The following is a 23,805-nucleotide window of genomic DNA, read 5'->3' on the forward strand; positions in this document are numbered from 1 at the left end:
TTTTATGCTGTGTGCTGTAGTGTTCCTCGTATAGTACTTCAGTGATACCCTTTTTTAAATATTTCAATGCACTTCAGTTGCCTTCAGCTTCCTCTTTTCATTATACTTTAGTATTATTATTATTACCATTGGTATTCCAGAGAAATCAAAACCAATGCATTCCTGGTTGTAAGCCAATGTCCAAGCTGATCAACCCCGTGTCATGTGGATTCTTTCTCTCTTCCTGCCTAGACGATCATACACCAACCCCAAAATTAAGAGTCAAAAATATCATGCTTTCTTTTCTTTTCTTTTTTTTTTTTTTTGAGATGGAGTCTCACACTGTCGCCCAGGCTGGGGTGCAGTGAGGCGATCTTGGCTCACTGCAAGCTCCGCCTCCCGGGTTCACGCCATTCTCCTGCCTCAGCCTCCTGAGTAGCTGCAACTACAGGCACCTGCCACCACCCCTGGCTAATTTTTTGAATTTTTAGTAGAAACGGAGTTTCACTATGTTAACCAGGATGGTCTCCATCTCCTGACCTCATGATCCTCCCACCTCAGCCTCCCAAAGTGCTGGGATTACAGGCGTGAGCCACCGTGCCTGGCCAAAAATATGCTCTTTTAACTTTAATTAGCAGTTTTTGTTGTAATTTTTATAGTCAAAATATGCAAAAGCACAATCTATATGGGATCTACACAAACTATGAATAATGGCTGATTATCAAAGAATATGAGTTTATGCATATAACTAGTGTGGAGGTAAAGAATTAAGTATAATTTTCGATCCTAAGACGTTTTAAAATTAAAACTTTAAAATTTTTAAGAGAAATTTAGAAATGGTTATTAAGAAAATAGAAGTCTAAAGAGAAGTTTTGTATTTTATGTGTAGTTATGATGAAGTGTCCTCTTGCTCCAGGAAAGCAATTATAAAATCATCATGATAAAACGAAGTCAGAATGTTTCTCTGTGCCATCTGAATAACTTCAAGAATTTCATCATGTTTATTTAGCTTGATAAGAAATTGTCTAGCCACACACGTGCAGCCAATTTTAAAAATCATTTCCAAATAACATTATCTTGCAGTAGTGTACTTTATGTTAAGAAAAAAAAAATTGGCCCACCTAGACCTTATTCACCAGGAAGGATTTCTTCTTTGATTTCTAATAAAGTCCAACAGTGTTGGAAATGTTTCACTACAAATAAATGTAAATCCACAACTACATGATCATATAAACAAATCTATATAAATGTGCATCACTGTACAAATGAAATTGGATATAGAGAACACATATATCCTGTTTATGAAACCTTTATTTCAGGGCTGCACCAGTATCTTTTCAATTACTTTGGTAACTCAAATATGATTAAAAATGTTTTAAGTTAATTTAAAGATTCTTAAATAATACAGATCCAAGAACTATTCACCTCTAGAGCCTTTCATTTTATAATCTTAAAGGAGTAAAAAAAAACAAATCAAGCCTTACATTTTAACCTTTGTGAACTTTATGTTTTATCTTTGAATTCCCTTCTAGAATGTGAATTTGAAAGGCAATCACTTTGGAAGTAATTTGTAATTGACAAAACTGATTAGCTTTTGTAGATGAGATTACTTAGGATAGAAAAAGACAGACTGCATCTATCACTATCCAAATGGGTTTGGATAAACTAAAAGACAATTGCAATTAAATTCTTGTTTGAATCTCTTTCTCCCTATCTCTGCTCTGTGGCATATAGTACCTGAAAGAAATGGTCAAACTCCCATTTTTTTCTCGTTGGCATAATGGATTTTCTATTTCTCATCTGTCATAGTTTAGAATGAGTCACTAATTAAAATTTAGTCACTTTCCCTAATTAATTTTATTGCTTTAGAAATATTATCAAATTTTATTTCTAAATCATGAATGACTAAACATGACAAAGTTAAAGAGATTCATGCTACCCAAATAGTATTTGAATCACCTAAGATTTTAATACTAGGATTCTATTTTTGTGTTGGAGCCATATGAGCTGTAGTATGCATAGTTGAGAATACCATACCTTTCTCCTGACATTGAAATCAGAGATTACTTTGCCTCATAATGGTCAACCAAAGTGTCAGATGGCAGAGAAATGTTGTCTAGCCCATCATTTGTCAATCAGTGAGCAGGTACTTCACCCATAAAAAATGTCAGTGTGAAAAAGGCATCCAAATGCATTTGTGTTCCAAAATGGTGCTCCTTATTCATCCAAATTTTATTATTGATTTTTACGTTTATTTTGGCATCTTCATTCCAGAAATAATCATCTGTATTTACCATTTTTTAGATACTCTAGGACAAGAAGCAGAGCTTGCTGGTAGCAGAAAGCCTTCAAGTTTTTTAGTCGTCTGTTATTAACTTTTGGGAAATTATCAGTGGGGAAAACACCAAGAGACTGTTCACATTTTTGTGTGTCAGTGGAATTTGTATTGGATATTGGGAAGAATAAATGAGCAATGGCTTGGGAGCAGGAGAATAGATAATACATTGCTAATAAAAATTTGACTTTCCTGCTTAAAGGATTTTTAATAAGGTTCCCTGTATTATTTGATTAGCTGAGGCAAAGGCATAAATGAGCGCTAACTGGAGATGAAAAACGAAAAATACATTGTATGGCTTTAAATTATGTAACTATATATTCCTAGCAGAGATGTGGCAAAAGCATGTTTCTCTGCAAATATACATCAAAATGACCAAAGATATGAGAAAGTCACCAGAAAGCTGGACATTTTAGAAACGCAAATGTAGTCTGTAATCCCCAGGGCCTGTCATTCTGTGCAGTGGTCACTATTGTTTTCTCCTGCTGCTCCAGAGATTTCCATCTAAAGCTGAAGGGTGTCAAACCCTAATTATTTGTCTCTATAAGACCTGCCAAAAGAACGTAATTGATCTCAATGGTTTGTATTCCAGCATGATTTAGACATAATTGGAATGTCAAGTGAGAAAAAAGGAGACATATCAAGCATGCTGGCTTCAAGTGTCCGTTATAGTTTTTGTTAATTTCATCTTACCTTGTCTATTTTCTAAAATTTTCTACAAGAAATCATGTCAAAACTTGATTCTTTTTTTTGGAAACATACTGTACAGACAAGGAACACTGGTGGTTTCACTTATAAAAAGGGTCACTGTAACTTGTTTTCCTAGTTAACATTTATTGGGTGCCTACTATATGCATGGGCCTGTTGGAAGATGAATAAGCCACAGCCCTAGCTGTCAAGGACTTTATAATGGGGACTAAAACATAGACACGAGTGCAGATAACTAGAAGGTCATGTGTGCTTTGATAAAGGCACAAAGGGTCACAAGAGCACAGGGGATAAAGTAAATGTGTGGTGCATTCTTCACGAGAATCCTATCAATGGAACAGTGTATGTTAATTATCCACGAAATGGCAATAGAATGACTCTATTTTTCCTCTCCCCGTTTTCCATCAAAAACTGGATCTAAGCTGAAGGTCAGCCTGGAGGACTGAGAAGAACTAATATTTGACCCTCCCTTATATAACTCAATTCAGAGAAATAATTAATCTGAAATAGAATGAAGAAAATTGGTAAAAGGGACAAATTCATTGAGATAGTGTGGCGATGGTTGTGTGTGTGTGTGTGTGTGTGTGTGTGTCTATGTTAAATTTATATACACTAATTAATAAATTGAATCCAATAAGATTACTTTATATATACGTATTATATGTTAATCTGTGTGTATATATAAGCTTAAAATTTAAGTGAAGACTTAAAGATAGAACTGATAATATGGCTTTTCAAATCAATCACTAGGTATTTTTGAATACTTGTTTTAGGTACTATGGGTGCTATGAAAAGTAGTATAATTTTCCTCAAGAGATGTTCACATAATCTTATTTGAACTAATATACTAACAAATAATTTTTCAATTAGATGCTATTATTGAATTCTGAGAAGGTAGAAGGAAGCATAGTTTGGAGTAAATGGAGAAAGTGTCATGGAGACAACACCACAGCAGTTTTTGCCTCTGTAGTCTATATAAAGACATAGATATATTGCAACCTGTGTCATTGTGTCCAAGCTCTATAGGGCTAGAGTAGCTCTGTGTATTTAGGAAAGTGAGAAATAAAATAAATACGTTTGTCTTAGAGTTCACTATTTGATCCCTCATGTTGTATCAACATGAGAAGAATGAAGCATTGACTTTAAAAACAATTATCCAGAGTTTCTTCTTCAGGGAAGAAAGCACCATGGAGAGGAAAAGTTTCATTGATCTAAATTGGCTCATCAGCTCTCTACATGGACTAATTTGCTCTTTCCTAAAGAGTATGGAGGTGAGCAAAACTCTCTAGGAAAGAATGTCCTTGAACATAAAGAGCAAACATCAGAGAAAACATAGTTGTGTAATCCATTATGATAGAGAAATTCCTTTTAAAGAACCATCATCTACAACTTTCAGAAAGCCCATCAATGCCGAGTGATGATTTCAGAGCTCTCTAGTGATTACATTCCTCTGAGATTTCCTTAGCTAACTCTTGGCTACTTGTTTAACAACAACAACAAGAAAAATCCAAATAAACATGTGGTTATCAAACTTCAGCAGGTCTGAGAATCACCTTGAGAGCTTTAGGAGATCCAGATCCTCCTAAATATCCTGACTTTGATGCACATGGGGTGGGGCTCGAGAAACTGTATATAAAACCCAAACCCGGCCGGGCGCGGTGGCTCAAGCCTGTAATCCCAGCACTTTGGGAGGCCGAGACGGGCGGATCACAAGGTCAGGAGATCGAGACCATCCTGGCGAACACAGTGAAACCCCGTCTCTACTAAAAATACAAAAAAAAAAAAAACTAGCCGGGCGAGTGGCGGGCGCCTGTAGTCCCAGTTACTTGGGAGGCTGAGGCAGGAGAATGGCGGGAACCCGGGAGGCGGAGCTTGCAGTGAGCTGAGATCCGGCCACTGCACTCCAGCCTGGGGGACAGAGCAAGACTCCGCCTCAAAAAAAAAAAAAAAAAAAAAAAAACCCAAACCCCAGGTGATTCCATTGAGAGTGGTCTATGGCCCTCACTTCTCTGATGTTTTCAAAAATACCTTCCTTGGTTTCTGGGCCTCACGTGCATTCTCCTCACAAGCCACTGCATTGTTACCACAAGCCCTCTGTACCCTCTGGCGAATTTTGTCTTTGAAACCCAGTTGACTTGAAAAGCATATTTACCATCAATCACCCCATTTCTCTCTTTCCCACAGCTGTATGTGGTTCCAAACATCTGGCAGACTTGAACATTCTTTCCTGAAAAGCAAGCTGTGCCATAAAAATACTCATTTTGACAGGACGGACAGATTGATTGCTTAGTATTTTTATTTACATGGAGTTTTTAAGGGCATTCAGTTTACTTATTTCCTTGTTTCTTTTGCAAATCATTTTTTGACTAGCTCAAAATAGATAACCAATCTAAAAAGAGAAAGAAAAAAGAGGAAGAGGAAAGCAAAGGTATTTAGAAGTGAAATGGTGCTAGTTGGTGACAAATGATGGTTCTTTCAGCTGTCTGAGATTCAGGGTCCCAGGGGGCAGCATTGGAAACTCAGCATCTGCAGTGTCCTACCCCAGCTTCCTTTGACTTTACAGTTGGAATGAACAACCTTTAAAGAGTCCTAACCTCCCACTTGCCTTGATTGATTTTTACTTTTTTGAAGCCCTTGAATTCTTTCTCAAATGAATCCTCAGGTAGAGGTGCAACATGTAACACAGACAAGGTATAGGTTTACTCTGTCAACGCTGGGATAGGAGGCCTAGACCATGGTTCTCAAACTTTATTCTGCATCAGAATCACCCAGAGGGCTTGTGAAAACAAACAGCTACACAGGAGGAATGAGTTCAGGAGATGTATTGTACATAATGGGGACTATAGTCAATAATAATGTAGTGTATACTTGAAAATGGCTGATAGTAGATTTCAAGTTTTCTCACCATAATAAAATGAAAGTATGTGAGTTAATGCATATGTTAATCAGCTTGATCTAGCCATTCCACAGTGTATACACATATCAAAACATGCCATAAATACCATAAATACATACAATTTTTGTCAATTAGATATGCATTTTTTAAAATAAGAGAAAAAAACTACAAAAAAAAATCTCATAATTGCTGGCTCCACCTCCAGATTTTCTAATTCAATAAATCTGGTTGAGGTCAGGTAATATGCATTTCAAAGGAATACCTAAGTGATGCTATGCTTTTGGTCCAGAGACCATACTTTCAGAACTGTTTTCCTAGAGCATCCTTCTCTCTGTCTGACTCTCACCTACAAAGGCAGCTCTGAGGCAGCTGTGGAGCTCTTCCTGAAAATTCCAGGGGCTTCTTTGTGAAACCCCATTGAAGACCCCTGACCTACAGGTCAAGATCACATTCCTTTGCTTGGACCTAAGATCCACTGTATCCTGACCCCAGCTTTTCTCTAGAGCCAACTCTCACTCAACAAACCTTGTATTCACCCTACAACCCAATGGAGCTGTCCTCCCCACTGTTCTCCAAGCACTTCCTGCTGTCACAGGCTTCTCTGCCTTACCATGTACAAATGCATTTCTTTACCTATTTAATTTCTAGCAAATTTTTCTCTGAAGTTTCACAACCTAGCCTGTCTCACAAAAAGATGTAGTAAGGGCTTTAAAATCCACAAATTGGCCGGGCGCGGTGGCTCAAGCCTGTAATCCCAGCACTTTGGGAGGCCGAGACGGGCGGATCACGAGGTCAGGAGATCGAGACCATCCTGGCTAACACAGTGAAACCCCGTCTCTACTTAAAAAAAATACAAAAACTAGCCGGGCGAGGTGGCGGGCGCCTGTAGTCCCAGCTACTCGGGAGGCTGAGGCGGGAGAATGGCGCAAACCCGGGAGGCGGAGCTTGCAGTGAGCTGAGATCGGGCCACTGCACTCCAGTCCGGGCGACAGAGCGAGACTCCGCCTCAAAAAAAAAAAAAAAAAAAAAAAAAAATAAAAAATAAAATAAAATAAAATAAAATCCACAAATTTATCTGAGTGAGGTGCAAATAATAAAATGTACTGGTGTTTCATTCCTTTCCTTTAGAGAAAGTAGATTCTGGGGCCGGGCGTGGTGGCTCAAGCCTGTAATCCCAGCACTTTGGGAGGCTGAGACAGGCGGATCACGAGGTCAGGAGATCGAGACCATCCTGGCTAATACAGTGAAACCCTGTCTCTACTTAAAAATACAAAAAACTAGCCGGGCAACGAGGCGGGCGCCTGTAGTCCCAGCTACTCGGGAGGCTGAGGCAGGAGAATGGCGTAAACCCAGGAGGCGGAGCTTGCAGTGAGCTGAGATCCAGCCACTGCACTCCAGCCTGGGTGGCAGAGCAAGACTCCGTCTCAAAAAAAAAAAAAAAAAAAAAAAAAAAAAAAAAAAGAGAGAGAAAGTAGATTCTGAATCAACCTGGCCAACAATAGGATCTACAGCTGCTAGGGATATAGAGGGTTAATGCCTCATCTAGTGGTATTATTAATAATAAATAATGTTTGGGATGTTTTTAATCCCCAGATTCCTCATGCAATTCTCAGATGTTGATCATGGACCACAGGATTTATGAAAACTATATAGAACAGTGAATACATGCTACAAAAGCTTATTCAGTCAGAGAAACACTAAAAATGCATTAAAGTAGGATTTCAAGATTAACTCAAGTCTGCACTACTGTTGTCTAGAAAAGTCTCCGTTCAGTTTCAATAACATCTTTTTGCACTATCCTAATTGTTGGACAACTCTCTTAGAGTCGATGTACATATTTATTATGTTTTCTTGGGATATTCCATGCAAAGCAAATGTCCATCCATGAGCATAAACCTCTAAAAGTCTTAAGCAGTAAATAATCCATTCCTCTAAATCCATAGAACCATGATTCAGTGTCTTGGAGACAAACCTAAAATTTGGAGTTGTTTAACCCTATCATCTCCTTGGTTTTTGCCATTTGATAGTAAATTTGAGACTTTATTATCACTAATGCATTGATGACAAATACAGTTGACCCTTGAATGACATGAGGTTAGAGTTGCCAACCCCCCATGTGGTCAAAAATCCATGAATAACTTTTGACTTACAAAAACTTAACTACTGATAGTTCATCATTGGCCAAAAGCCTTACTGGTAACTTACCAATTAGCATATATTTTATATGTTACATGTATAATATATTTTTACAATAAAGTAAGCTAGAGAAAAGAAAATATTAAGAAAACCATAAGGAAGAGAAAATATATTTACTATTCGTTAAGTGGAAGAGATCATAAAGGTCTTCATCCTTGTTGTCTTCATATTGAATAGGGCTGAGGAAGAGGAGAAAGAAGAGGAGGGGTTGGTCTTGCTATCTCAAGGGTGGCAGAGGAAGAAAAAAAAGTTAGAGTGTAAGTGAACCCGCACAGTTCAAACCCCTGTTGTTCAAGGGTAAACTGTAGTTTAAATCTGAGTGTCAACTCCAATAAATTAGTAGAGGCTTCCTGGAATGATGTGCTAATATGATTCTGAGATCGCATCTCAGTGCAGAAGAAAGCATACTAAGATAGATTAACAGTGTCTGCTGAGGCAAAGATAGGAATTTGGAGTCAACATGCCATGAATTTATTTGTTATTTCATGAACTGAAATAAAGCCAAAATCTTATAGATACCCCCATAGCTATAAGACTACCAGGCAATCATCACGTAGTGCATTAAATCATGAAACCAACAGGAAAAATAAGACATCCAGCTGTCTGGAAAATAGAACAAAAGGTCCATTTTTTCGTCGACTCTGTAAGGCACAACAGTGTTTAAGTTATCATCTGTCATATGAGCCTTTCCACACAGACGTAATACACAGGAGATGAAGAATAAGAAATCCTTTAGTGTGGGATGCTGCTTGGATCTGGACACTGAGAGACAAGCTAACTGAGCAATTGCCTATTAAAAATGCATGAGAATTTTTTTAAAAAAAAAAACTAGAAATCTATCATAAATATGTAACAAAAATAGAGACACTTATATTTGTCCCAGTGTTTCATAGAGTAAAATAAAAGGAATATTTTGATAAGTTACTTTGAAAGAGAATTTAAACTTATCCCTCCCCTTTTCCCACACCTCTGACCCTCTCTCCAGCAGCATGCTCAAAAATTTGAAATTAATATTTTTTAGAGCTTCTGCATGCATCAGGCTGATCTAGGCACTTTATTTCATAAACTTCACAAGGTGGCTATAATTATTATCCCTATTTTATACATGAGGAAATTGAGGACAGAAAGGTTAGGTAATTTGCTAAATATCTCAAAGCTAGCGAGCGGTCAGCCCAGACTGACGGGAGCTGGAGCTAGGCCCTTAGCAGCTATACCATGTTGTCCTCTAAGAAGGTGGGACCCAGTAACTCCAAAAGGTTTATTTTGTTTGCCCCAGTATCTGAGGGCAAGTTTTTGAGTTTGTCTGAGTTTTTCCAGACAACAGAGGAGGTGGCACCCAGATTCCATCTTCTCTCCCTTCTCTCATATGCTGGGTAACTTCTCCTGTGAGTAAGCGTTGCACCAATGTGTAAGACCAGTCAATTGCAGGAGGCCAGTGTTGCAGTCTGCCTGGAGACCCCAAAAATTCAGTCCAGCTCTGATTCTGTCTTTTATATGGGTCCTAAAACAATAAAAAAAAAAAAAAAACTTTTTCTCTTGCCTGGGCTATGGCAATATTCGCTGATGGGATTGCACTTGGAATGAACTCAGAGGGTGTGATTTCCTTCCAGTGTTGGCAACAGAGAATCCACCTGACATGTGGCAGTCTCTGTATCCTTTGGCAACACTTCACTTCTACTCTTGCACACATTCATAACCGAAGGCAAAGGAAAGAAGAGACACGACAGAGACACAGCCAATATTGTTCAGGATTTTCCATCTAAATGTCCCACTTGTCCCTGCCTAAGATGAAAAGTTTGGCTGCCCTGCCTATCTCCAGAGCAGCACTGCCCAACAGAATTTTCTGATGATATGGCTGGGTGTGGTGGCTCATGCCTGTAATCCCAGAACTTCCGGATGCTGAGGCAGGTGGATCCCTTGAGCTCAGGAGTTCGAGACCAGCCTGGGCAACATGGCGAAACCCTGTCTCTACAAAAAATATGAAAAATTAGCCAGGTGTGGTGGCATCTCAGGAGGCCAAGTCCCAGCTACTCGGGAGGCTGAGGTGGGAGGACTGCTTGAACCCAGGAGGCTGATGCTGCAATGGGCTGTGATTGCACCCCTGTACTCCAGGCTGGGCAACAGAGCAAGGTCCTGTCTCAAAAAAAAACCTCTCTGTGATGACAGAAATCTTCTATATCTGAGCTGTCGAACCAGAGTCCCTGAGTGCTTGACCTGTGACTGGTGTGACTAAGGAAATGAATTTTGAATTTCATTTTATTGTATTATAATTAAATTTAAATAGCCACATGTGAGTAACAGCTACCATATTGGATAACACAGCTCTAGTATTTCTGCAATTGGTTTCCACCAAACTGAGAAGCCTTGAATGTCTGAGAGATCTCAAATATTATTTGACATTTTCCCTATTTTTAATTATATTCTTTCCTCCAGTCAGCAATATGTATTCAGTCATTCAACAGATATTTTTTGAACACCTACTATGTTCCAGGCACTATTCTAGGCAATGGCAAAAATACATTAGTGAACCAAATAGACAAAAATCCCTGCCCTTGTGGAGCTTTTATTTTAGCAGGGTTAGATAGACAAAAGTAATAAACATAATCCATAAACACATTATATGATATTTTAGAAGATGTATGCTATGGAGTAAGAAAGCAGGGTAAGAGAGATCAAGATAAGGGGTGGCAGAAAAACCTATCTTCTGCACCTTGATTAGCACTGAAGGAAGGGTAGAAGAGAGTATATAAGTAATAAAATGCACAGTTCATGCATCCAAGGAGTTTACAGCCTGGTGAGGATTTTCTTAATCTGTCTAATGAAATGCCATGTGTAAAATGCACAGCACAAAGCTTGTCTTATAGAAGGGACTAAGTACCTCTCTTACCACTCTCACCCCCACCACACCACCCACCTTCAGTTTCCTTTTCGATGTGTATCTGTGCCTTCTGTTTTATCATAGCTGGCTCAGGAGTGTAAGGTGAGAACAAGGAAAGAAAAGGAAAGAAGAGGGGAGGGGAGGAGAGAAGGAAAAGGGAAGGAAAGAAGGAAGGAAGGAGCAAGGAAGGAAAGAAGGAAGGAAAAAAATGAAGAGAAAGAATAAAGAAAAAAATAAACATAAGAAAGGATCACTTTATGTACAGCAGTACATACAGTTTGTTCGCAAACAGACTATCATATCCTGCCTGGTTATGGACAGCTTCTCTAATATCCTTCTATCTACCTCATATTGCTGGATGAAAACCTCAGGAAAAGCCCAGGTGAAGAACCTTTCTAGAATAGATCCTAAAGCAAAATCAGCAACTATTTCTCACAGGCCTTAGCTAATAGAGGCCATTTGTATCTGGAGTTGATCCTCATAAAAAGTTGGGAAAAGTAATCTCCTAACCAGCCCATGTTATCTATTGGTCATGTCTCTGTGTGCCATTCAACCTTCTATAACTTTCTATCCAACTGGTGTTTTCTGGAAAACATCAACATCAATCAGTTACAGTTAACTTTCATTATAAGAGTTACTCTTAGGGCTTCTAATTGTTGAATAAAATGTTAATTTGCCACTTAAGCAATTAAAAAGAAACATTGGACATCTGATTAAGTGGGGATTAACTCAGAAAGTAGTGGATCCTTGAAATCACATTACTGAGTCTTCACACACATGAGATGCAGCATCTTAAGCAAAAAATAGAGAAAATCTCCATTTAAACAAATCACTAACTTTACATCATTTAAACAAATCACTAACTTTACATTAATACACTAAGTTGAACCTACATATTTAGGTTAGAATAAGTCACTATCAGAGATTTTTCCCTCCTGATTCTCTTGGCTTCTAAATCCAGCTCTTATGCTTACCAGCTATATTATCTTAAGCAAATCAGTTCACCTTCACAGACCTTGGATCCTTCATCCATAGAATGATTGCTCTAAAACTGTGTCATTCTTTTATCCTAAAATCAAATCTCTCAGTAGAATTTTCTGATTTGTGCCTTCTCTACAACATGCAGACTTCAAAAATATGAAAGTAGGAGGTTACAGCCGAGTATGAATTCTTATCCTAACACCTGTTTGACTTCAAGGTGGCATAAAGTTATCTAAGAGTAATGGTTTCAGGGCATCTTAGCAACACCAGTTTGCATGACTTTGACGAATATGATCCAAGAGCTAATGAGCTCTCTGCACTGATACCCCAGCTTAGTGGCTTTGAAATGTGGCCTTTCCCCTCCTATTCACAGACCTACTTCATCTGAATTTCACAGAAATACTGAAATCTATCCCCCATAGGGATGGCCTCCTCCAGCTAATATGCGTGTCAGTTACTTTGCTTCAGCTCTGAGCTAGGGATCATTGGGATTCCCTGTGGGTGCAAAAGCCCCTATTATTCTTAATAACAACAACTGCCAATTATTTAACACCTATGTGCCAGGAACAGTGCCAGGTACTTTCCATACATGATCTCTTTTTTCCCCCAAATACATTGACCTAAAAAGACATATACTACCCTTGTTTAACAGATGAGGAGACGATGCCTTAAAGAGATCAAATAACCTATCTCAGGTCCCTCACTGGTAAATAAAGGAGCTGTATTACAGCCGAAGGCACCATACCATAGCATCTTAATTATGTCGTTCTGTCTCCTATAGCAGATTGTGAAACTAGCCTCACCACTTCAATGTATGACATGGAACTAGTTGAAAAAATATAGATGTATGTTGTGTTGATTTTTATGTGATATAATTACTTTGTGTTGTCAAAACCACCAACATCTAAGTGAGTGAAATTACCTTCATATCACTGAAACTCTTAACGTCTTCAAACAGCTATTGAGAACTTCTTTGGGCAAGATATTGCCCTAAGCATTATGGGGGAGATGCAAGTGAATAAGAATCTGTTCCTGACAAGAACTACAAAGCAATTCAAAGGAGGGATGAGGTAGTATCCAGAAATAGAACCAAATATATATATATATATATATATGTTTTTGAGTTGGGCAGCCAGTTCACTTCTTGAATTCCTGGCCTCAAGCAATCCTGCCACCCCAGCCTCCCAAAGTGCTGGAATTATAGGCGTGAGCCACCACTGGCCCAATCATTTCTAAACACCCTTTGAGTTTAAACAACAAAAGAAAGATAAAGATAGAGACCAAGAATATTTCTTAGAGATGAATCTGATTGAAAGGAAAAGGATCAAGAAAACCAAATTGCTGGACGGTAAAACCTTATGCCTTATCTCCCATTCTCCCAAATATGCTTGAAGTACATCCCACCATGAGGACAAAGAGGCATGGGGATGACCACCTGGTCACCCACGTAAAGCAGGCAGCTACTCAGTCACTCGGTCAATCCACAAAGATTCTTCTATAGCTAACATTGAACCAAGCACTCTTCTAGAACTTAAGGTACACGCAGAATAAAGAAACAATCACTGCTTCAAAAAGTTCATCTACTGGAGTGAGACAAATAATTTCCATGCAATGTAATAATCATCGAAATATGTATCAAGTGCTTTGAGAGCACCAAGGGAGCAGTCATCAGAGACTTTCACATAGGAGATGAGGGTGATTTTTTGTTTACATTTTCTTAAATTTTATTTTTAGTTGACAAATAACGGGATACACTGTGATGTCTTGATATATGTTTACATTGTGGGATGATTAAATCAAGTGAATTAGCGTGTCTTCACTAAAGCTTAATAGTCTTACAACTGAATCTTAATCATCCGTACTCCAAAGCTCAGAAGTATGCAATATACCCTTGTAACAAACCTCCATGTGTACCCCTGATTCTGAAATAAAAGCTGAAAAAAGAAAAAGGAGGCAAAGTTTGAGCTGAGTTTTAAATGATGAGTTTTGAGTGATGAGGTTAGGACTACAGAATAGTCCAAGTAGCAGATATAGCAAGCTGAAGATATGGTGGCATGCAAGGGTCTGGTGGGCTTGGGAGATTCAGTATTTACAGGATATGGGTGACAGAGTGGCAGGAGATGAGCCTAGCTGTGGAGCAAGACCATAGACAAACCTTATATGCCATATGCAAGTTGAGACGTTATCTTGCTGGTGATGGAACGCTATTGCAGGGATTTAAGAAGGGTGCAATAGAATCATGTCTGCTTTGTAGAACCATTTAATTAACACTGTGGGGAATGGACTAGAGGAAGATAGAGAAGCAACCAATTAGCAGTCTGTTGGTACCATCTGAATAAGATATGATGAGGACCCAAACCAAGGTAGATAGAGAATGAGGAAAACTGGAAAAATATTTTAGGAAGTCAAATTTTGTGCTTTCCATGCATGATCTCTTTTTTTCCCAAATACATGGACCTAAGAAGACATACGCTCCCTTATTCAACAGATAAGGAGATGAAGCCTTAAAGATCAAATAACCTGTCTCACGTCCCTCACTAGTAAATAAAGCAATTCAAAGGGGGGAATAAAGTAGTATCCAGAAACAGAACCAAATATATGTTTTTGAGTTGGGCGGTCAATTCACTTCTTGAACTCCTCGCCTCAAGCAATCCTGCTGCCTCAGGCTCCTAAAGCACTGGGATTATAGACGTGAGCCACCACACGTGGCCCAATCATTTCCAAACTTTCTCTGAGTTTAAAGAAAAGAAAAGATAGTTTCTAGCAGAAATTGGCAACATCAACAGGTGCTGCTGTTGCTTTATCTCTCCAAACAGACCCCAAAGTGAAATTAAGATATCAAGAAAAAAAAAACCTGGTTTTGGTGGTGACTTAACCTGGGCCTTAAGGGCTGGCTCAAGCATACGCACATATTACTGAAGATGTCCCTTATATGCAGCATTTCACAGGCACAAAATGTGATGATAGTATCCATGGCAAAAAAGTCTCTGACCAGGCACCAAGGTCTAAAAGAAATACCTGGTACACACTAAATGCCAAATAAATGTAAATAGGCAGCTGGATCAAAAGGAGAAAATATTTGTAGGTTCTATGCACAAATCAGTAATAATATTTTGGAAACATTTATGAATAGTTGGAGTATTACTTTGAAGGAAATGGTGGTTCTCATTATAATGATCTGTTAGAAGAGACAATTCAAAGTAAGGCAACTGAGGCTGTTTATCACCAAAATATGGAAAAGATCACTGTTGATGTCTCATCTGAACAGAGTCACTTGATGTCATTGCTTGTCTCCAAGATGATCACCGTTAATATATTCCTTCAGTGCATATTTATGCTGTCATCAAGAGGTGAAGTCTATTCCTTCCATCTTCTTGATTCTGGGCTACTTTTAGTGACTTGTTAGATTAATCAAGTACAAGAAAATGACATTCTAGGACTTCTGAGGCTAAGTCCCAACAAGTCTTGTAGTTTCTGCCTGAGCCTCTCTGAATGCTCTCTCTTGGAACCCTCACTTTAAGAGAAGCCAGCTTCCATGTAAGAAGTCCATCTACCCTGCAACCAACAGGGAAAGAGCAATGCAAGCCAACCCTCAACTCTTTTAGCCAGACCAGGCCAGGTACCAGACTTGGAAGTAAGGAAGCCATCTTGGATATTCTAGCCCCAACAGATGCCACATGGAACAGAATTGAGGCCCCAGACATATGGTCACAGTTGAGCTATTGTAGTCTTCATCAGCCATTCCAGTTGAGGCCCTAGGTATGCTGGAGAAAAATGAGCCATCCCCATTGTGCCTGCCTAAATTCTTGACCCACAAAATTATCAATACAACAAATAAATGTTGCTTTATACGAATAAATTTTGGGGTTAATACCCATCAATTACAGAATACTTGGCATACAACTTTTTGAGTTCCTTGAGGCTAGAACTGAATATTATGTATATCTCTGTATCTAACTTAGTGCCTGGCACACAGAAGGCATGAATATTGTTTGTTGAATGAATGAATGAATGAATGAACAAGCAGATGTCTGCATGGAGTGTTTGCAAGACTGCACTATAATCAAGCCTCCTAAATCTGCTAAGTATCTCCATTTCCCAAACATAGGAAAGAACTGGCGGTCTCTGACCTCTCTAAAGTGTGAAAGTTATTTCTCCAGCCTTACACCACTGGACTCACCAGATGTGCAGAGCACTGTTAACACCAGGAGAGAGTTCTGCATTGTACGCGGGGGCCCTGGCCCACTAGTTGTGCTACTTCATGAGAAGGAATATATCAGTGACTCTTTCCTAAAAAGCATTGTAGGATTCTGTTTGAATAATGCATATGCTTGTGCAGGACTTGCTATGTGTCAGGCATTTTTCTAAGCCTTTTACAAAGTTTAACTCATTTAATATTCACAAGCCTATGAGATAAGTACTATTATAGTTTCCATTTTACATATATGAAAAATAGAACATCAACACTAACTTACACAAGATCACACAGCCAACAGGTAACAGCTTAAATCCAGACAGCCTAGCCCTGGTGGCCATAATGCTGTTATTAACAATGCTTCCTGCCTTTCTGGGAAGAATTGTGGTGTTACTTGTAGACCAGAGTCATGACATTTGGGGAGGAAGTGGCAACTTTTACCAAAAAAAAGCACAAGGAGAAAAATACGCCATTCTCTGTGACCTCAGGCAAGACATGTAACTTCATGTGCCCTTAATATAACATTTAGTAATTTGCTTTGTCTTCTAGCAAATGATAAAATTTCATTTTTCTTTAGAGAATTAGATATTCTGTGGGTGATTATGTCTTTTAAGTGCCAAATTGCGGTGTTACTAACAAGTTTTTTTATATAGCTAAAATTTTCTCATATTGTGTCTGAATAAACTAATAGAAAATATCTATGGGGGTCACAGGAAGGGCTCTTCCTCGAAACTCATTAACATAAGATTAGCTCTTAGAATCCCATTGAATTCTAAATGCATTTTCTCATTTTTAAATCTAGGAACAAAACTCTAATATTGCGGGTAATTTGCAGGTAATTAAATTCATTCGGAGAAATATATTTGTATGTGTGGGTTGTATTGGGAGCATTTGAACAGAATACTAATAGCAAACTGCGGGGCGTTTTGTTGGTTACCCTGAGCACTGGCTGAATATTGGCCTATTTTAAACTACTCTGTGACTCATCTACAAAGCTCCAGATCATAAGTGCAGTATTTAAATGGAGACACAAATGCCATAGTGTAGAGATCTGCCTCACTTCAATGACTACAGCTCCTATCACAAAACCCTCTAATTTGAGATGTACCAAAAACATGGGTAGATAAGAACCACAAATTAACAGTTTCCGTAAATAAGATGACTTTGTCAAGGCTGAATTCTAAAATAAAAATTTCACATAATACTACGACCATATTTTGATGTCAAGAAATTTTCAGTCAATATTCTAGTGTCATAAAAAGAAATATAAAATAGGTTCATCTCTAATTTTTCTGATGATTAAATATTACAGTAAAAATTTTTAAATCACTCCAATGTTACACAGAAAATATGGGAAGAACTAGAAAATAATAATTTTAAGAAAGCAGGCTTCCATATATCCTAAGGAATATGGTTACAAAACAAGAAAGGATCTTCAGAGAAGATAGAGTAAGCATTTGTACCCAAACAGAAGGCATCTAGTTCAGCAGAGCAAATACTTATGAAAAATTAGAAGCAAATACTGGTTTTTTTGTTTTTTTTCTTTTTGGTTTTTGGGTTTTGTTTTTGTTTTTTGAGATGGAGTCTCATTTGATTGCCCAGGCTGGAGTGCAGTGATGCGTAATCTCAGTTCACTGCAACTTCTGCCTCCCAGGCTCAAGCGATCCCCACACCTCAGCCTCTGAGTAGCTGCGATTACAGGCACGTGCCACCATGCCTGGCTAATTTTGTATTTTTAGTAGAAGCGGGGTTTGGACATGTTGGCCAGGCTGGTCTTGAACTCCTGACTTCAAGTGATCCACCAACCTCAGCCTCCCAAAGTGCCAGGATTACAGGCGTGAGCCACCAAGCCCAGCCTGCAAATATACTCTTCAAACTACTTAATGCACTTTGCGATTATCTTCATTTAGTGTTCCCCCTTATCATCCCTGATACAGATGATTAGGAAACTATGAAAGACTTAGAATATAATCAGGAACAGCAACACCATGGGACAAGGCTGAAGTCGATAGGCTCAACTCAGACAGACCATCAAGCATTATGACCTAGCACAAATCGTTTAACCTCCTTAGGGCATAGTTTTCTCTTCTGCAAAATGAAATTAATCCCACTTGCCTCATAGATTGTTGTGAGATTATCTCTGAAGCCCATTGTGTACGTTAAACCATGACGTGCTACAGACACATCAAATGTTTTGTGGGATCTTATTTAAAACAATGTTATTAAACTCTTTTTGCCAAAGGCATGAGACCTAATATCTTTTCTTTGTTAAAAGGGGAGATCTACAAGTGTTGGGGAGCTGTTAAAGGCAGGAAAGCACTAAAAATGAGATTTTCTTCTTGTTGCAATCAGAAGGATGGAAAAAGAACTGAATCAGAAAGGGCAGTTATTTAATATTTAATTGCTGTAACTTTATGCTTTGAATAGATCAAATCATCTTTGTTCTACCTGTAACAGGTATCCCACACTTTGGAAAACACCCTAGAGAATCCTTCTACTTCTAGAATTCTACGGTTCTTGTCATTAAATGATCTAGCCAAAGCCATAACTTCAGCAACTGGGAAATTGGGCTCAGAGGATGAGATTCTTACTGTCTTTCAGCTCTCCTAACCACTGAAACCCATAATCAGCTAAATTGCACATCATTCCTCAATTTTTAGAAAGTGACAGATTGGATGCAAGTGTCAGACAGATCCCTCAAGCATATAATGAACCTGGGGAGCTGAGATTTCATTACAGATGGTTGATAGTAGAAAACAAATTTTGAGTTGTTATCAAAATTAAACACCTGCAGATGAATGATTATATCTATCAAGTGGCTAATCAGGAGAATCCTTTCTGTTGTTAATCCTGTACAAAATTAATGGATGCTTGATACTGAAGAACTCTCTAGACTCATCCACTTGGGTTACCTGTCAGGTAGACACATGCCTAGATCTGAGTGTGCATGTCTTTACTTTTCAAGAAAATTAATTGGCAACACAATTGTGATCATGCCACCCTTCTGCTTAAATCTTTTAATGGCTTTTCATTGTCTGGGGGATAAAACCTAAAATCTCTATAACATCACCTTCAAAGTCCCCCATTGATCTTGTTCCTGCTCACCCCCTCTGCAGCCCTATTTTGTTCCACTCTTTAATTTGCTCTCTTAGCTCCAGCCATACTGACTTTTTATTTTTTCCAAACTGGGCCCGTTCATGCCATTTTGTCTGCTGTGAATTCTCTTACCCAACCCTTCCAGCCCCAACTATGCTGATACTCACTCATTCGTGTCTCAGATAAAACAGCACTCCCTCAGAAAAGTCGTCCCTGAATCCCTTAGATTAGATTAGATACATTTGCCACAAGCTTCTCTACTTCTTTTCCACTGACAATCACGGTTGGATTGCTGGTTCACATCTTTCTACGCCACTGGCGCATAAGCTCATTGAAGGCTGGGAGTGCATATATAGCTCCTCTGATCCTGGCACATCCTGGTGTGTGGCACTAAGTAGACATTCACTATGCATTTGTTGAATGACTAAACGAATGAATGAATGAATGAATGAATGAATGAATGAATAAATACTTCAATCTGGTCCACAGCTAAGACCACAGAGTCATTCAGTATAATTAAGATAATCTCAAGAGAGGATCTGGCGTTATTTTTTTCAACCATCCTCTTTTTCTAAATAATAAATTTTTTTAGACAGGTTCTGGCCCTGTCACCCAGGCTGGAGTACAGTGGTGTGATCTTGGCTCACTGCCTCCCTGGCTCAAGAGATCTTCCCACCTCAGCATCTCAAGTAGCTGGGACTACAGGCATGCACCACCGTGCCCAACTAACTTTATAATTTTTTGTAGAGACAAGGTCTCACTGTATTGCCCAGGCTGATCTCGAACTCCTGGGCTCAAGTGAGCCACCTGCCTCAGCCTCCCAAAGTCCTAGGATTACAGGTGGGAGCCACAGCGCCCAGCCTTAATGTGTATATTCTTGACATAGAATATACACGCTGGAGGAGTAGGGAAAGGGGTGACCCAATCCTTCGTCCAGCTGAGTGACCTTCCAGGATTGTTGGTATAGTTCTGTCATGAGGAATGCCACCTTCCTCAAGGCAGGGCTGTCATAATATCCAACCTAGTGAGTTCAGGTGAAACACACATACACTGGAACACAGCAGGTCACTGATCGGAAGATATCTTCCAGCTCCGCATCTTGCCTTCTTTTAAGCAATAAAGTTTGTCTTGCTTTCATGTTGAAGGAAACTCCACAACTGCCTGCTCAAATGGCCACAGTGATGAAGAGAGGCAGTGGTGTGATCCACTTGGTGTAAACAGAGGCAGCATGGTGTGGTGGAAAGAGCCCTGGACAAATAAGCAGAAGAACTAGGTTCTGATTCTGATGACTCTGTCACTTATTTGCTGCATGAATTTAAACACTGGGCTCTTTCTGGCTAAAATGTCCTGCCTGTGAAATAGAACAAACCCTTTGTCTGTAGGGTTCCTGTAATCAGCAACTGAGATCATGATTTATTTTACTATTTTATTTAGGAGTTGCTGATACTTTAATTATGAAAGCAATTTGTAATCTGTAAAATACTAAGCAAATTATGGTAATTTTGCCACTGGTCCTTGAAAGCAGTTTTGTCTTCCTGATTTTGAATAGTATCTGTTATTAATAAAGTGAATTTTCCTTCCCTGCCATTTAATGGCTAGTAAAAAAAGCCCTGTTCTCACCAGGGTAATGAGAAAGAAGTTAAAAATTAGTTGTGATTGATTCATATTCAAGACATAATTGAGCATTGATTGGATATGATGCCTCTTTCCTGTTTTCATTTATTCTTCTACAGCATAAAACTATCTTTTAATCAGGTAGCCAACATGATACTGTCTTACTATTCGCTGTAACAGAGCAAAAGCTTGACATGAATAATGAATACCTAAATCATAGGCCAGACAGGCTGCCACCTACATGAAATGAATTTGGGAAAACATAACTCCTATTTCTGCTTATGGATGTTCAAAAACTTATTAATGAAATATTGTCTTTATTTCCACAATTAGAGATGACGCTGCAATTTAAATCTCCTGCAGTACTGTTAGGAGATTTATATAGTACTGTTAAGAACAGTACTATAGCAAATTCTTACCAAGAAGATGCAGATGATTAATTGAAGGTATTTTTTGATAAGCAAACTTGAGGAAGAGGGCATTAGACACATGCCATATGAAAAACAGAAAAATAAAATTAAAATATCTAAATCAATCTTTCTACTTTACTCTGTTAGGTTCTCAGATAGTAAAATTGATTTATTTTTAAATGCCTTGCTTTTTTAATTATCACAGGCGGGATACCTTTTGTGAGAAAAATACAGAAGCAACTCCTGTCTAAAGTAAACCCTGATAATTCCCTCTTGAGCTCTGTATTGCTCAGAAATATGTGCTGAATAGGAGTTGGTTGACCTGCTTTTGACGTTGTTTTTATTTGCAGACTGATAAATGAATCTTTGAGGGACCAGCTGTTGGTGACTATACAGAAGACTTTCACATACACTCGAACCCAAGCTCAGCATCTGTTCATCATCCTTATGGAGTGCATGAAGAAGAAGGAATTGGTAGGTAATTCCTCATGGGTGGCCAGCTGTCTCCACATTTTCAGTCATTTTCTTGAATCACACAACATTTTCTCAAATCATGTGACATTCTCTCTTTCTGGCCCAGCTTACGACTCTCCTCAGGCTCCATTGGCTCCAGTAGCTTCCTCTCTTGAGTAAAAAAGACACTGCTTTTACTGCCTTGGAGTTAATAAGGTGTGTGCAGCAGAATTTTAGCATCATTTCCTTTTGGAGCTCGTCCAAATGCTCTGACTGCCTCAACCAAATGATTTGAAGTGACAAAATTGGTCCCCTCCTGGAAAACGCTTCAGCTTGATCTTCTTAGGTTTGGGGTTTCATTTTGCTTATAAGTCGTGAACCACTGGTGTGCTTCATGTCAAACAGCTTTAATGACAAAGAATCCAGGCTGTTAGACTAGTCTGTACAGGTAGAAAATGGAGAAACATACTCAAGAAATCCTGGAGGAATCTATAGCTACTGAAGTGTTTCTAAAATCAGAGCAAAATGTCTTACAAATGTGGTATAATCAGTGACCCGGTTAGGATGAACAAGACCATGTGATTTTGTTCTCTGCTTACTCAAACATTTAACAAGAACTTGCTATCTGCCAGGCAGGAAACAAGATCTTTATGCATATAAATTCATGTGACCTTTGCAACTGTCCTGATGAGAGAGGTACAATTATTCCCCTCATCTTACAGATGAGGAAACTCAGCTCATTTGATCAGTAAACGAGGAGCTAAGACTCAAAGTCAGTGATGTTTAACCTCTGTATGGAGTATTTTTATTCAGAAAGTGTTGCATTGAAGCCAATGCAGTGGATCACCCACTCTGGGTAGGTGCCCCCAGGCCTCAATCAGAGAGACTATTCTCAAAGGTCAGTTAAACCCAACTGCTGAGAGAGATAGCAAAACGTTTAGGAAAAAAAAAAAGGAATTGATCAGAGTGGGCAAGACTCATCTCCAGGAAGCATCCACGTAGTCTTTGTGAGAAACCTTTCAGCAGCTTCCAGGTTTGGGATGAGATGAGTGAAGATGAGAAGAATAGGACAATACCTAGGTACACAGTCTGGCTGCCCCATGTATAGAAGCCAGCGAGCGGGTGGGGCACCCAGTCATGACTGCTGGCATTCCAGGAGAACTCTACTACACATGAAGGTACCACCCACGTGTGACATCCTCCCATCCCGGATGTGGTTAGCTCATGGTGTTGCAGCTCACATACTTCCTCTGTCCAAAGAGACACTGAAGCCCTGAGCTTCTACATGCCACATTAGGGATTCTCTTCGAAATACTGATGCTTTTCCATTGCTGAGGCTAATTCTAATTGAGAGACCTTACCAGGACTATACATTTCAGCAGTCCTGCAAATTTCCTAGAAAGGCAGCTAGGAGCAAAATTCTAGGAACCAGTGGGAAGTCATAAAACCAAATGAGGCTGAATGAACTTTTCTAGGTATTTCATGGGACTGTTTTTGCAGAATTCTGCCTAAATTTCATGTTGTTTAATCATGGTCTCTGCTGAAAAAGTTAACTGCATTTTAATGCAAGTTATTTGTTGTAAGAAATGTGAGGTATTCCTATCTCCGGGCTCAGGAAATGAGTTCTTTCTTTAAAAAATTGTTTTTTTTTTTTTAATTACACTTTAAATTCTGGGATACTTGTGCAGAATGTGCAGGTTTGTTAGGTAGGTGTATACACGTGCCATGGTGTGTGCTACACCCATCAACCCATCATCTACTTTAGATATTTCTCCTAATGCTATCCCTCCCCTAACCCCCCACCCGCTAAGAGGCCCCAGTGTGTGAGTTCCCCTCCCTGTGTCAATGTGTTCTCATTGTTCAACTCCCACTTATGAGTGAGAACATGTGGTGTTTTGTTTTCTGTTCTTGTGTTAGTTTGCTGAGAATGATGGTTTACAGCTTCATCCATGTCCCTGCAAAAGACATGAACTCATCCTTTTTCATGGCTGCATAGTATTCCATGGCGTGTATGTGCCACATTTTCTTTATCCAGCCTATCATTGATGGACATTTGGGTTGCTT

At 39.0% G+C, this 23,805-nt stretch overlaps 1 protein-coding gene across 33 annotated transcripts in view; it reads left to right on the forward strand.

The window, feature by feature from the left end:
• The window catches only part of TRPM3 (transient receptor potential cation channel subfamily M member 3), a 938,690-nt gene that overhangs the window by 688,154 nt on the left and 226,731 nt on the right, over positions 1-23,805 (forward strand). For all 33 annotated transcript variants that reach the window (XM_030919577.1, XM_030919573.1, XM_030919579.1 and 30 more), the window contains one exon: positions 21,639-21,762. In XM_030919577.1, coding sequence (XP_030775437.1) covers positions 21,639-21,762 — 124 coding nt within the window. The remainder of the gene's footprint in view (positions 1-21,638; positions 21,763-23,805) is intronic.

The sequence above is a fragment of the Rhinopithecus roxellana genome, chromosome 16, assembly GCF_007565055.1.
Source record: "Rhinopithecus roxellana isolate Shanxi Qingling chromosome 16, ASM756505v1, whole genome shotgun sequence".
NCBI lineage: Eukaryota > Metazoa > Chordata > Mammalia > Primates > Cercopithecidae > Rhinopithecus > Rhinopithecus roxellana.